Source organism: Clupea harengus, chromosome 21 (genome assembly GCF_900700415.2).
Source record: "Clupea harengus chromosome 21, Ch_v2.0.2, whole genome shotgun sequence".
Taxonomy (NCBI): domain Eukaryota; kingdom Metazoa; phylum Chordata; class Actinopteri; order Clupeiformes; family Clupeidae; genus Clupea; species Clupea harengus.
Window position 1 is genome coordinate 7,834,279 of NC_045172.1, and position 16,305 is coordinate 7,850,583.

Here is a 16,305-nt window from a genome sequence, read left to right on the forward strand (position 1 = left end):
ATGAATGAATGAATGAATGAATGATTCAATGATCCAGCCATAAACACAAGGTAAACACTAATAAGAACCGCCTACAAATGAAGCTATAGGCCAATGGTAAACAGCCATCAACCAACATCAAGCAAATCTAGTAGCCAGTGAGAAATGGCTATGAATGAAGCAAAGATCCAATGAAAAGCAGACATGAATAACGCTTTTGTGCCAACGGAGGGGCAACGATCAATGAAGCTATGAACCAATGATGAGAACAAATCAATTATGCTGTGGGGTCTTATGAATAGCCATGCATGGGGAGAACAACAAAGCCCCTTTTCTCCAGAAGCAGACATCACAATGCCGATACTCTTCACGAAATGACAGCAGGCTGAACAAAAGCAGATTGTGTCTCACTGATAATGTCAGCTGGCACAATAGTCATCTGCTTACATAACACTGGTGTGAGCCTTGCTTGATGAAAAGATTAGTTGAAGTGTTTGTGTGTGTGTATTGGTGTGGGTAAGCACTGGGTGGGAAGAGGAGGGTATGGCTGTCTCTGCAAAAGGGTCAAAGGTCACATGTTCCAGTCCCCCCATTACCCCGCAGATGGAACTCTGGGACAGTGGTGGAATAAAAAGGCAAAGAATCCATCAAGCTGACAGAGAAGCCACTCTACTGTGGGAACTGGCTCCCAAACGAGCCGTTAGCGAACCCTTCCCTATCCCCTGTGGCCTGTTAGCCTGCACTGAGTCCCGTAGCGCAGGCTGCCTTTATTTATGAGCCCTCATACAGCCTGATCCCAGCCAGCTGACTTAGCCAGTGATCGTACTGGTGCCTTCTCAGTAACAGGGACACTAATAAACCGTGCAGGTTAACCGCAGTGAGGAAGAGTGAAGCACTGTGGTCTTGGAAAGGTAGGTAACACCGTGCTGAAGCAACTGTGGGTAGATATCTGTCTATGCTGAGCCAGCTTTCACCAACCCAGGGATACCAGTGATGTCAAACAAGCATACCTGAGGGCTACCTAGGTGGCAAAGGACTGGACTGGCACACCTATCCTTGGGGTCTGGCACACCTATCCTTGTGGTCTGGCACACCTCAGACCTAATAAGCATTTGAGTGTGCAGGTCTCACCTGATTCTCAGAGAGCCACATGGCAGTCATCTGGTTGAGCTTGGTGAAGGTGAAGGGCAGGTTCTTTAGCCTGAAAGGGTAGAGGGAGGGAAGGAGGGGGGGAGTGAATATAGTACACATTACATTCTCATGCACGCCATGCTGTGAACACCAATACTTTCAGCATGGTTAAAGAGATGTCTGTCACGGAATAAATATTTGTGTCTGTGTGTGTGTGTGTGTGTGTGTGTGTGTGTGTGTGTGTGTGTGTGTGTGTACTTACTTGTTATCACTTAGGTTGACGACCTTGAGTTTAAGCATGTCACCCATCTCCTCAGGCAGGTGCTCCAGCTTGTTGGAGTGCATGAACAGCACTGTGACCTTCTTCCAGTTCCCCATCTGTGACGACAAACAAACAGACACAAACACACACACACACACACACACACACAGGGAGTGAGAAAACACATATGAACACACATTCACCCAAGTGGAGTCAGAAAACACACACACACACACACACACACACACACACACACACACTCTCTATAGTGGCCTTCTTCCAACTATCCCCATCTGTAACATATGGGGTCAGTCAGTCAGTTTCTCACACACACACACACACACACACACACACACACACACACACACACACACACACACACACACACACACACACACACACTGACCTCTGGGGGCAGCTGGGACAGGAAGTTGTGGTCAGCAGCGAAGGTGCGCAGGTTCACACACTGCCCAATCGCGGCAGGCAAAGCCTCAATCTCGTTGAAACTGCAATCTAGCTCCTCTAATAAAGCCAGCCTGAAACGCACAAACACACACAGATAATTAAACCTCTGTTCTTTACATAATTACGTTTTCATTTTTTCTTACTAACGTCTCTCACTCAGTACTCAACCAAACATTACACCCAACAGAAAGCTTCACACACACACACACACACACTTAATTTCAAACTAGTTTAAAAGACAAATTCTTTCTGCAGTGAATGGACAGAACAGTCCACTCCACATGGACACTGAACTGACTGGATCAGTTCTGGCTTTATTTAAGACCTTCCCTCTCTCTAGGTTACCCCATTTCAACCTTCCCTGCCTTTCTGAAGGTCAACATCCAACTCGCCAAGCGTGGTCACGTGACGGTGCCTAGCTCAGTCAGCAGAGATAATAATGGTTGATTCTTATAGCAGCGTGTCCGTTTAATTCCCAGTTCGAAGACCCCCCCCAACAGAGTTTCACTGTAAATCCCAATGAGGTTTCAACCCCACCCCCCCTGACTGTTTGAACCGAGCTGAGCTCTGAATCTCTCTGGCTGCTGCTCCTGAACATGACCTGCCACTGGGTTAAGCGGGCGGGAGAACAAGCAGGGGGAAGATGACCGAGGATGAAGATGGTGATCTTTGCGCTGCGCTTAAGCAGATGCGTCTGTAAGCCTGCGGCGGCTTACGCTGTCGAGCGTCGCCTGTGTGTTTCTTTAAGCCCATGCGTCTTTAGATTGCATAATGTATACATTCATTATTCATGCAATCATGGCAGTGGGAGGGGAAGACGGGGTTCACAAGGAATGCAGATGGAAATGCATGGAAATGTATGCAAACGCGAACGTAAAGGAAAAAGCCTCAGTCAGAACAAATAGGACTCGGGTTACGGGCAAATCTCTGTCATGTTGTGTACGTGAATGAGCGGAGGCAATCCATGCTATAGAACTGAAGTCCAAGCCCAGCCTGAGACTCACCAAGTTCAACTGATGAATGAAAGGATGACGGGGTGGGGTGAGAAATGAAATAAAAAGATTAAATGTGTTTAATCAGTATGCTTTACAATCCACGCAGGGGATTAAAGGCCCATCCCTCACCAATCATATAGCAATAATCCCCCCTCCCATGGCCGCTGTTAATCTGGGCAGGACTGGGATGGGCAGCAGACCGGGCAGGTGGGTAATTGGCATGTTTGTAAACACCCATATTTAGAAAAAAAGCAAAACAAAAAGATCAGAGAAAACACCTTTTGTGAAGGGTCAACTCAAAAGTAAAAAAATAAATAAAAACAGATGTCATAAATCCCGCAGCCATAGGAAAACAAATACACACACACACAGAGACACACACACACACACACACAGAGACACTCACACACATACATAATCCTAGCGTGTGGCTCCACAGTGGCGAGGGCTTCCCCCTGTTCCGTGAGAGAAAGCACACACACAGTCTGTCTACACCGAGACCCAAATCTGTCTGCTCTCCCCCAGCAGCACCGGCTCTGCCAGATGGCCTGGGCTCTCCTCTCTCTCTCTCTCTCTCTCTTTCATTCTGTCTCTCCTTAGGAGAGGCAAACCTAGAGCTGACTCAGCAGCTATGCTTGGGGAGGCTTACTGCTGGGGGTGGGTGTTCCTCAGAGAACTTGGGACAGTCAGGACAGCCCCTCTCCAGTCCCTCACTGTGTGTGCTGTGAGGTCAGCTGCCAGTATCTGTAGGTATGTCTGAGGCAAGGTGAAGGCATGGGTAGGGCTTGACCGACTAAGGGAAGGTTGAAGAATATGTAAGTAGGGCCAATGATTTTCCGCGATAACGGAAAACGGACGGAATTCGCGGAATGAACACTTTGAAACGGAATTGCACCTTTGAAACGGAAACATCATTTTGTTCATACAAATCGCCCACATTCCCCTGTATTTTGGGCTGCAAGGCTATATTTCTTTCAAATAAACACAACAACGATTGCAACGATAAACAAACATTAATTAAAGAACAAAACCACTGAGAAAATGTCACGTCTGCGCTGAACTCTGCTCCGGCCACGCCCCCCTTTTCAACGGTTGACCCACAGATTTCCGCTAAAGCCACATTCAGTCACATTCACGCGCTCGTCTTCCCAATCGCATTTAAAACAAAAAATGTTTAGTCTTCTGTTCTGTTGATGGCTGGCAAACAACAATCTAAGAAGGGCACATATTATTCACTCATTTTAAGCCATCAATCTACCTCAGGGTGAACAAAATGAGCTGAAACGGAAAAAAAAATGGAATTCACCAAATGTGAAACGGAAAATGCATTTTTTTTAAACGGAAAATCATTGGCCCTATGTAAGGCATTACCGATTGGTGTTGAGATGTGTTTTAAGTATGTTTATTTGTTTTAAAAGTTTATTTTAGGGATGTATTGAACTACTTTGATAGGAGAGTGCAGAGAGACAGAGTGGGATTTGGAAATGACCGCAAGACAGGCTCAGACCAGGTCCCGGTGGCCACCGAGGCTGAATGTGGTGCCGGACAAACTTAACACTCCACTAGCGCTTGGGCTCCCCTCTGCTTAGAGCACGTGTGTGTGATGGTCGGAGAGCAGAGGACGGCCAGATGCATGTGGTGTGATGAGCAAGATGAGTGAGACCCGTTCAGGCAAATGTGCAGTTAAAAACAAAAAATCCTACAGTTGACTTTAGCCGGGATCTTGAATTGGGATGGGCATGAGCAATCCTCGCAAGTGACGGCAATAAGCGATTGTGACCGCACAATAAACATTTATCGAATCTAATATATGTATATTTATTGATTGGACAAGAGGCATTCCATGAGTGAGGATATCCTGGGACAACCTTTACTACAGTCAGACGTATGCGATGCTAGCAGAGTTGAGAGTAAATCACCTGCAAATCTTTGGCTACCGTTTTGGCTATTGTTCTGAGAGATCAATACCCGCCAACCGCGGAATACGAGCACTTGAGTACTTGCTTGTTTTCTCTGTGGAGTACTTGGACCCCTAATCTTAAATGATGCAAGTGTGAGTCTTTGTTTCTGTTTGTGCGTGCGATGTGTTTGGCGTTGAGCAGGTGACTCACCCCCCTACGGAGTCTGGGAGGTACATGAGCTGGTTCTCATCCACCTTCAGGGTCGTCAGCTTCTTCAAGGAGCCTGCAGAGCACAGCAGAACACAAGTCACGTTCTGTAGGTTCGACAAATGAGGTCTGAGTGTCAAAAGGAAGGAATTCTGTGTGTTGATGCCGACGTGTGATGATGTGCTTTCATAGGAACATGGAAGAGGTGAATGTGCCACATCTGGAGGTCATGGGAGGAGCTTTACAAGTTTTAAGAGGTGAAGGACCTCTGGGGGAATTCTTCTTGTAAAACTATAGTTACAACAGTGGGTACCCTTACAACTAGGCCTGGGGATGAACAGTGTTTGAATGGGTGATGGTTATGGATGTAATGGCTGCTTATTTGTGTGTGTGTGTGTTCTGCAAACATTAGGGTCTGTGTGTGTGTGTGTGTGTGTGTGTGTGTGTGTGTGTGTGTGTGTGTGTGTGTGTGTGTGTGTGTGTGGTGTTACCTATATTGCCAGGCAGCTGTGTGAGGGCGTTGTTGGATAGCAGCAGATCCTGCAGATTCTCACAGCCAGAGATCTGCTCGTCCACCATCTCTATGCTGTTCTTGGACACGTCCAGGTAGGCTAGGTGCTTCAGGGTGCCAACCATCTACACACACACACACACACACACACACACACACACACACACACACACACACACACACACACACACACACACACAGCACGGTAAACACACCCATATCAGCACACTACATGCCCTGAGAAGAACAGTACACTCACACATTTAAGCTCTCTAAACACAATGTACTCTACCTCTCTGCCATCTCTGCTGATAACTAAAGCCAAAACCAACACAAATAACCAGTGGAGCGTTCTACCACTCGGAACACTGGAACAGTCATAGCAGTGCAGCTGTCTCTCCACTTTTAATGAGGTTTCATCATAGCTGGACACAACTCAATGCAATCAGGACTAAGTGTGTGTGTCTGTGTGTGTGTGTGTGTGTGTGTGTGTGTGTACATTTTTTTATGTGTGTGGGTTTGTGATTTCATTGATTAATCAAGCTGCTATATATAAGAAGCTTAATCAGCTGGGAACATGGAGGGGTAGAGCAGAGTTCATTGACATTCACATAGGCTCACTCAACACACACACACACACACACACACACACACACACACACACACACACACACACACACACACACACACACACACACACACAACAATAATTCCCAAACTGTGTGTAGAGGATGTTAGACACACAAAGCTGTGTGTGTGTGTTATTGTACTCTCACAGGGACACATGCATACAGTATGGCCACGTGTATGGCTCAGGAGCCCTTGTGTGTGGTGGAAAGGAGTGTGTTTGTACTGGGACAGTCTGTTCCAAAGGCTGGGGAAGTTTCTGTGCATGCATGTCCATATGCATGTGCCAGTGTGTGTGTGTGTGTGTGTGTGTGTGTGTGTGTGTGTTTTGGTGGCCATGTGGTCTAGTATACCCTCACAAGGCCCCTTCCCCTCTGACAGAGGCAAAGGGCCACAGCCCATCTGTTTCCCCATTCACTCTCTTGCAAACACACACACACACACACTAATCCTAATCCATGGAGCCAGACTGGAATTACACTCATCTGACTGAATCATTCACAACTGAGCTAATGCCTTCATTACGGCTGGTTTAACAGCACAGCCATCGTTTCCATACCATTTCACTTTTCAACTACTACTCTCATCGGTAGTCATTGGCATTTCACAAACCACAGGGGGTTAACTCTAATACTAACTGTTACGTCCCTCTACACCCCTACTGGCTTTGCAGTGGCAGTGCAACAGTCTTTGGGTGGTGAATGGACTTAATAAGCTTGATTGTCCACACCTGAGGAGGTGTGGATAAAAAACACTGTTTGCCTTCAGAGGGAGCTCGCATTCCCACCATGCTTTCGAGGCCTTGCATGCTCACCAGGCGTTTGATGCTGGTGTGCACACTATTGGGTTTTGGTGCTTGGCACTTACTATTTTACTCTGTGTTTTAGTGTTATAGAAATAAATGCTATTTTTGTACAACTCTGTGGTCTGTCTCCAATTTATGTTGCGACTCACGAGCCGGGTCGTAACACTAACCAACACTTCAACAGCCTCAGAGTAAGTCAATCCGCACAAATCAATCCCATCAGTGACTGGACTAATCAGTTGCAGTGTTGTACTGAACCCTAATGGAGGCTATTACCGACACATGCATACAAGCAGCAGCTGTGATGGACTGACTATTGACCGACTGGCATAAATCTGGTAGCTGGTGCGTAACATTAACGGGGGGGGGCAACCAAAACCATAATGCAGATCATCTGACGACATGACTTATGACTCAGCTAGAGAAACAGGACACCCAGCGATAAGGACACAAGCCCAGGTGACTCACCAGCCAGTAGGCAAATGACACCGCCTCGGTAGCCTCACCGTGGCGTAGCTATGAGCAACAGCACCATGACCTATGACTGGGGTCTATGGCTTTGGTCATGATGCCACCAAGCAGGCCAGCCAGAGGGAAACTACATCACCACACACACGACTTGCTCAATGTTTCAGACCAAAAGAGAAGACCGTAGGGGGCAAATAACAACTGACCTACAACCACACGATTATCCCAGGAGCCAAAGCTCTTTTCGAAAAATCAACGTACTCTCATAGGCCACTTATGCTTTAAGGGGTATGCATGACTTATGACGACCTTGTGTAAGAGCCAAATCATCCGACATACACTCCTGACTGTGACTACAAGTCCTTAGGCAACACCAGGACAAACAGCACAAACAAGGAAGTAAGTCCGCGGATGGTGAGAAAAAAAAAGTTAGTGGCTTTGCCTTGGACAGAAATTCACCCGAGACAGGAAGTAATAAGCTGGAGTAGGAGTGTCGTGACTCATGTAACGCATAACCATCGCTGACCCAATCTACTTGCATACTCATCACTGAGGAAGTCAGCTTGATGGTTAGTTTCATTACACAAGAACAGTTCATTTCTTTATGTGCATCTCAAACTGAATTCCAATTTCAGGAGTGACAGCCAGGCGGTTTAATCGACTACTGCACCCTAAGGATAGACAGACAGCGTGTGAGTGAGACTAATGTACCCTAAGGAGAGACAGACAGCGTGTGAGTGAGACTAATGTACCCTAAGGAGAGACAGACAGCGTGTGAGTGAGACTACTGTACCCTAAAGACAGACAGCCTGTGAGTGAGACTACTGTACCCTAAGGAGAGACAGACAGCGTGTGAGTGAGTGACATAGAGATAGACATAGAGATAGACAGACTTACAGATAGATATGGAGAGAGAGAGACCGATAGATAAACATGGAGAAAGAGAGACAGACAGAGAGAGAGAGAGAGAGGGAGGGAGAGAGAGAGAAAAAGGGAGAGAGAGAGAGAGAGGGAGAGAGAGAGAGAGATTGGCAGACAGACTGACAGTTAGTTCTGTGTGTTTGTGACTGACGCATACTCATGAGACGATGGACAAATAAAAGCAACTCCTCTCACCCCCGGTAAAAATGTCAGTCTGTTCCCGTCCATCCACAGCTCTTGGATTCCAGTAAGCTGCTCCAGAACCTCAGGCTGAGAGAGAGAGAGAGATAGAGAGAGAATGGGGGGGGGGGGGGGGGGGAGTTGTTGTTGAATGTTTCACGATTAGATGTAACGTTAGAAAATAAACAAAAGTAAAGTAAACAAACATTAGCTATATTGTCATACAAGTTGTCATAGAACATCATCTGTAGTTTCTATTTCGACATTTTGTCACTAGCGCAGGACTCTGAAAGCCTTCAGCGAAGCGACATCTGTCGACCACAAACGTTTTGGTCGGGTGACACTTGTCGACTGGACTATGAAGTGGGCTTAATAGAGACTGAATACGAAATGTAAATGTGACATAATGTGTCTCTTTTCTTGTCTCTTATTGATTCCATCATAACCATTGATGTGTATGGCACAAACATAGATGAAAGTCATTCTGAGTTCTAATGTTGTGTTCAGATAGTGATTTGGCCCTGATTAAGGGAGGGTGGGGGAGTTTAATGGTACGTTTGATGTCAGGAGAAAAAACACCCCACTTTAAGGAACTTGTTCTAGCTGGGTATAACTCGTTTGTGTGTGCGAGTGTGTGTGAGAGTGGGAGATCTTGCTGAGCGCTAGCTTGCTCGGGGGTAGCCAGATGAGGACCAGAGGACACTCACCACTTCAGTGAACACATCACTGCCCTGGCCCTGGTACTTCATCTGTGTGTGTGTGTGTGTGTGTGTGTGTGTGTGTGTGTGTGTGTGTGTGTGTGTGTGAGAGAAAAAGAGTGGACACTCACCACTTCAGTGAACTCATTGCTGCCCAAGTCAAGTCTCTCCAGCTGAGTGAGTTTATGCATGCTTCTGCAAGGACACAGGAGCACAATTGAGTGCACACACACATGGCTCCAGCTCCACAAACAGACTTTTCAGAGCATCTTCGTAAATAACATCACATCAAACTCCAAAACAAGCTAGACTGCAAAACAGTAGGGGAAACAAGGATGCTGAAACCATAGCAATGGCTCAAGGGCCTATAAGAGTGTGAAACTTACTTTGGCAACAGCTTCAGCTGGTTTTCTCTTAGCTCCAGGATCTGTAGTTTGGTTAACCTGAGGAGAGATATTTATAATGTATGTTCATGAGATTAAGTGTCAGACTGACTGTGCGTGTGTGTGTGTGTGTGTGTGTGTGTGTGTGTGTGTGTGTGTGTGCGCGCATGTGTGTGCGAGCAAGTGGGTTTCAGTTGGGCGTGAGCGTGTGGTTCTGTTGTGAAATTGTGAGAGTGAGAGACAGACGGTGTATGAGGTGGTCATAGGCAAGTGTATACGTATATCTGTGTGTGCGCGCACAAGAGCGTGTCCATTGAATGAGTGTGTGTGTGTGGGTGTGTTTGCCCGCGATAAGAGCGGTTGCTTACCTGCCAAAGCTTGCTGGAAGGAACTCTAGGAAAGCATCATTCAGGTAGAGTTGTGTGAGACTGAGGAGTTGGGTAAAGCCTTCTGGAAGCCTGCGCACACACACACACACACATTACAGTAACAGTGGTTAGTCACACAACACAAACAGACCCTTCTGCCACATTTCCTTCACTAGAAGCCTTGCGGCCATATAAATCACCATCCATTCACACCCACTAGAGAGCAAACAGGCCTGCCGATGAAGCGGCCCATGTAGTGTGACTGACATACGTCCGTCCCTCACTGCAGAGTGGCATTTCCAATAAGAGCATTTGACGGGTGCATGTCTAAGCCATTTACATTCAGCCCGGCTGCTCTTTCTGTGACACCGCAGAGAACCCCTATTGTTGGTGTGAATGTGTGAAGAGAGAGAGAGAGAGAGAGAGAGAGAGAGAGAGAGAGAGAGAGAGATGCGCGGTGGGGGGGACGACTGAAGCTGTGGTCTGCTATGAATGTATAATTCATCCGTCATTATACAGGGCTCTAAATATAGACCTCTCCCGAGTGCACCATTTCCCCTTGAAGAGGGAAAGTCCAACAAAGACTTAACAGGGAAACACTGACCACGGACACGGAGTAAACCTGTGTAAACCTGTGTGTTTCTTTATGTATGTCGGTGTATGATAGACAGATACACGTAGAGACACAGATAGAGAGATAGAGAGATGGATATTGATAGAAGGAGATGGAGAGAGACTGTGGAAGGGTGAGATGCCATGTCATGATATAGCCATGTGCATACATCCTTGTCTAGGCCTGTACATCACAACAGCCAGGTTTTTTTTTTTTCAGTAATATTAATTGAAAATAGCAGGTTATAAGCGTGATTAGGGTAATTGAAGAGCTTCATTGTCGTCTCAGTGTTGTACAAAGGCGTGAACCTGAAATGGGGACTCACTTGGAGATGGGGTTCACGCTGGCCTCTACTATGGTCAGGACTTTGCAGTTCTTGATGTTTTCTGGGAACTCCTGGATGCCTGAAAAAAACAAAAAAAGAAAACAGACATGCATTTATTGGGTAGCCCTCTCAGGCAAACATTAAACAGAAAAGCAAAGAAACAAAAACATGTAGGGGAACGTAAGTGAGAAGGGCAGGACCGGGAGGATGGGAGGAGGAAGAAGGGGGAGAGAGAGAGAGAGAGAGGGAGGTTGGAACGTCATACAAGGTAGGGGAGGACCACAGAAAGAATGCTTATAAATCATGAGCGCATGAGATAAAGAGCTACTTTGCCCACTTCCTTCCTTAAAGACCTAAAGACTGCAGTGCTGCACACGCAACACATACACGCTCACACACGCACACATATGTGGAACTGCTGCCTAAGCACTCTCTCCTACACACACACACACACACATCATTCTGACACAGGGTCTGAGTTTTTCTCTCAGCGAGGGTGAAGTGTGTGGCGAGGCACAGGGACTCGTGAGTTTACGTCACAGAAGCTTGTGTTTTGTGAAGAAACCACTTAGCCAAAGAGAGCTCTTAACACTCGCTGGCCTTTCGTTCCTCGTTAAAACAAAGCGCGCGCTGTTCCCCGCCTCAAATCTTGACCCTGTCAGACAAACAGGAACAAACACAGGACGTCCTCTCACTCTCACCTGCCTTTGTGTTCTACTATACCCCAACACTGGGCGACTGTGACTCACTTGTGCACTTCACAACTCCCACTGGAACTGCTAGTATTGCTATTATTATTATTGCTATTATTATTATAATTTAGTTAATTATCATTATCACCACCACCATCTCTTGTGCACTTGGGTAAAGGCCTTCATTTTGTACCTGATTGTGCTTTGAGCGCTATATGCCCACATCCAGCTCTATAATTTCTTGTATGCAAATATTATGACAATTAAGGCTTTTTTTTTATTTCTATAAGGTACACTGACCTGCCGATCCTCTGCCTCTGCCGACTGTGGGAGCTGAGCTAACTCTGTTAGGGCAAACTGTACAGAGCACATCCTGCTCTATTAAACCCAGGGACCCACGCCAACTCTGTTGTTAAGGGAGTCTCCAATTCCCTTTCCCAAACAACTGAATTCCATTGCGAGTAGGAGGAGAAGGCCTTCAGAGGTTTCAGAGTACGGTGTCAGAGAGGGCTGTCAGTACAACACAACTCTGGCCAACCTTCAAGCTGGCACCTGTGCACTCGACACAGCAGAGCTCATAAATGTTTCACCAGTGAAAAGGACGAAATGATAACGCTGGAAAAGTCCCCGGCATGCAATGCCACACCTGACAGGGGGTGTTGGGGGTGTGGGGGGAGAAATCCAATCGCACCTGCAGTCCTTTACACCAGAACACAATCTCCCTCCGAACACAAAGCCTGTTGCAACACTGCTCGGAAGAAAAGGCTGAGCGAGACCGCTGAAGTGTGGCTTCATTTTCTTTCTGAGACACACCTGCACGCACACACCCACCGACACACCGACACACCGACACACACACACGGTCCTGTCTATCCCTGCCTTATCAGATGAAACAAGGTGTCACGCGGAGGACAGGGGGGTGTAAGCAAGAGGTGTTTGTGTGCGAACAGAGTGTGTGTATGTTTGCATACAGTGCTGCAGGATGCTGGCCTCCCTGTTTACTCACTCTTCTATGTGGTGATCAATAACACATTTAGAGGGGGAGGGGAGGTGGAGGGGGATCAATACTAACCCTAACCCCCCACCGAGTCCCGCTGCTCAGAGGCAAAGCTGTGGATGCTCCATAAACTACAAGCTAAGGCCAACTAATTGCACGATATTCTACATCAGTCACTTATAATCAAATCCAGAATGCTGGAATTGGAAAGCTACTGCTGGGACAGAAGTGTGCTATCTGAATTCCACCTGTGCGGAGACTGGGGAAGCAGACCCGCACACAGACCCGCACAAGGAAGGCACCAGAAGGGAAATGCATGATGCATGATCAATGATGTATGGGCAGGGTTGGTGGGCAGTGATGGTGGGCAGTGATGACGGGCATCTGCTGTGTGATCTCTGCTTGCCTGGGCATTATAGGGTGAGGCCACAAAAGCAAATTAGCCCCGAGAAGAACAGCAGCAGCAACATATTCCACACAGTCTCTGCAGTCTTATAATGAAGAATGGATAATTATGGTGATAATAAGAAATGATGATGATGATAATAATAATGATGATACAGCCGTCTGGGAGGAAGAGTGCTTCTGCTTACTGTTCTTGCTGACATCCAGCTCCCTGAGGTTGGTGAGGTTGGCGATCGCCGGGGGCAGCACGGTCAGGTCATTATCGGGCATGCTTAGCCGATAGAGCAACTGGCAGTTGAACAGTTGCTGTTGAGAGAAAGAGAGGAGGGGTTAAAACCACAATTTTATTTTGGAAAACAGTCCTTGTCCTCCTTCTTTTTTGGTTCAGAACTCACACCTCCTATCCACACACACACACACACACACACACACACACCCCAATACAGAGAATTAGCAAGACTCCAGCTGATGTCTGGTGTTTAGCTGTGGCCATCCAGAAGGGTGGTATTCAGAGCAGTGGGGACGACTCCAGAGGAAAATCGGGTTAACAGCTTGATCAGGTCTCATTTGAAGCTGATGAGCAGAACTAATTGAGTTTCTCCGCGTCTGACAGCACACTCCCCTCCCATGGGACGGCTGTGATGTTTATTAGACAAAGGAGCAGGAGCAGGAGGAGGAGGAGGAGGAGGAGGAGGAGGAGGAGAGAGAGGAGCTGCACAAGCAACCCACAAGTGTCCCCAAGGAGATGCAGTCTTGGCTGCATCACTTCCTCAAAATCCCCTCAGCCTGTGACCCACACGGTTGCTATAATCTGGTTCCTCTGTGATGTTTGTAAACACTACAGTGGTGTTTAGGGTAGAGTGTCAGTGTTATGTCTGATGCGGTGATAGGGTGCTGCTCGTGCGTCATGTTGTCACTGTTGTGGAGCTTGAAAGTGCGTTGCTGTTGCTCTCCGAGGCGGCTGGGCAGGGGGACGTCACCAAGACCTCTTTGGGCAGGGGAGGGCAACGCAAATCGGTTGTTTCACAGTCACTCATAGAGGGAGCTGCGATAGCACTTCTACGTGCCAACAAAAAAGCGCTTTCTGCCCTACTTAAGATTAAATGTTCTCAACCAAAACATACTTAACACTCCATTGATAAATGCGGTTTACAACAAGGTATTAGAAATGTGTTGCAATGTACTTACACAAGACGCGCACTGTGATTAATCAATGGAGTGTTAAATATGTTTTGGTTAAGGGCATACAGTCATTTCTTGGCATGTAGGAGTTTGTGAGGTGAGGCAGGTTGGCATTACGGAGTCTCTGTGTGTGTGTGTGTGTGTGTGTGTGTTTTTTATACTATTTTATCTTACCTGAGAATCCACATAATTAGCATTTATATATGTGTGTGTGTGTGTGTGTGTGTACGCAAGAGTTACATCGTTGTCTCTTAATTAGAGATAGACCGATATATTGGTTTTGCCAATATATCGGCCACCATCGGCCCACTACATTGATATCGGTACCGGCCCTAAAAAATGCCTACCGGTCAATCCCTAGTGCTGATCCTCAATCTGGTTGAGTTCTTATAGTGTGTGCTCTGTAATAGTGTGTAGTGTGCATAACGCAAAGTAATTGAAGACGAGTCATTCAGATGTGCTTTTGTGTGCATGCATGGACAGTGTTGTGCTCTGCAATTGTTTGTAGTGTGCATAACGTGTGTGTATGCATGTTTGCATTTTGGGCCCCTTACTTTGGGCAGCTCCTCTATCTGGTTGGCGTCGAGGTAGAGCTCCTCCAGGGTCTTCTCGAAGCTGAAGATCTCCTTGGGCACGTGCTCCAGACTGCAGTGGGAGTAGTCCAGCGAGGTGACGGCCTCCTCCTCGCCCCGCAGGCACCGGCACGGCACCAGCCGCACTAGCAGGCTCCGCTTGCTCGACATCATCAGGGAACGATCACACCCTCCCGCCTGGACCTCTGTGATGGGGGGGGGGAGAGAGAGGGAGGAAGCAAGAGAAAAGATGGGTCAGTTGTGCTGTTGTAATGTAATTAACAAGTACACCATGTGGTTTGGATGACACATTTGTGTCTAACTTGCTGTGTTAATGCTAATCTGACAGTGTTTTTTTTTTTGCAGGGTTTATACTAAAGTCGCTGCACACATACACCACATCTTCAAACAAATAGGTATGCAGGTAAATGTAGCCACAAATCCATTGTGTAACATTTTAAGCAGTAAAGTTGTTCTGAAATCCTTACCAGCTTAGTTTTATTGTTTATTGATTAAAACAGAATGAAAATCTAATGTGCATTTAAAAATTATCCTTCTTCTGTAATCGGAAAAAAATAAACAAACAACAACAACAACAAAAAGCACCACTCACCGGCCTAAACAAGACCTGACACTGATCCCTGAATTCTAAATGAAATGACCCGTACAAGGACTCAATTACTGGTCACTTGAGACTCGAGCCTCAAGAAGCAAAAGGTCGCTAGAACTTTGACCTGACGTTAAGTGTCTTCCCAACAGCACCGCAAACAGCGGCGGGTCAACTGGTCCGCCACGGCTCTGCCAACAGAGAGTAAAAGCACAGAGCACCTTTAGTGCACTGAGGAGAGTCCACCTTACTATGGTGGGTGTTTCACGGCACTGCAATAGACAACCTGTGTCGGATAACAACAAAAACCTCCGCATGAGGCCAACCTGAAACAGAGCTGTTACATCAGCGCAGACCTTTCCCCTGTTGCCACAACAGCAGGCTGAGAGCCTATATTTACATTCAGCAGAGACCACACATCCTCTGATAATTTAATCGGAATTTGAATGGTCATTCACTGTCTACAAAACACAAAACAATGACGCAAAGACCGTCAAGAGTGCGTACCATTGTTTGCAATTGCTCCCCCCCCCCCCCTTGAAAATGGCCCTCGCACTGCGGACGTGTGGTGAAAAACTGCTCTCGGCACCCATCATTACGGCCTTCCAAACAAACACACAGGAACGGTAACAAAGTCCCCAGAGAGTGCAACCTCTGCCACCTACACACTCAAACCTGTGCTCAAGGTGTGAACAACGACGTAAAGGACCCTTCACTCTGCATTCGGACTGCTGCCTGTTCTCCAGTCTCCACTGATGAGAGCTGTACCGGTCATAATCACACGCTGCTGCGTACGACGATAAGAGGCCATCGCCATGGCAATGCCATCATGCGGGGGCCATCAACAGCCATAAAGGCTGTGGTTTCAGAGAGGTATTTGACGATAGGATTGATTTTTTTTCCCCCCTCTGCGCCTACCGGTACATTTATAAGAGGCTGTGGCGACTCAACGCAGGAATCGTGCTTCCTGAAACAGTTCCATCTCCTCTCAGTATGTACATGTTTATGTCT

General features: G+C 47.0%; 1 protein-coding gene across 1 annotated transcript; it reads right to left on the minus strand.

Moving 5' to 3' along the window:
* Positions 1–658: 658 nt before the first annotated feature.
* LOC105896648 (erbin) lies at positions 659–15,732 on the minus strand. The gene is made up of 12 exons (XM_031558767.2): positions 14,670–15,732; positions 13,122–13,239; positions 10,840–10,918; positions 9,902–9,991; positions 9,537–9,593; positions 9,282–9,345; positions 8,468–8,542; positions 5,432–5,576; positions 4,944–5,016; positions 1,779–1,908; positions 1,373–1,488; positions 659–1,180 (listed from the first exon to the last, which is right to left on the minus strand). The coding sequence occupies exons 1-12, from the start codon at positions 14,859–14,861 to the stop codon at positions 1,081–1,083; spliced, it is 1,239 nt and encodes a 412-aa protein (XP_031414627.1). The 5' UTR covers positions 14,862–15,732; the 3' UTR covers positions 659–1,080.
* Positions 15,733–16,305: the final 573 nt, after the last annotated feature.

Bases quoted from the DNA above. Each gene is read 5' to 3' on its own strand.
- LOC105896648 (XM_031558767.2), bottom strand. From the start codon at position 14,861: ATGATGTCGAGCAAGCGGAGCCTGCTAGTGCGGCTGGTGCCGTGCCGG. The intron at 9,992-10,839 runs GTGAGTCCCCAT...GTGTGTGCGCAG, and splicing joins AGCGTGAACCCCATCTCCAA to GCTTCCAGAAGGCTTTACCC. The intron at 5,017-5,431 runs GTAACACCACAC...TGTGCTCTGCAG, and splicing joins ACAGCTGCCTGGCAATATAG to GCTCCTTGAAGAAGCTGACG.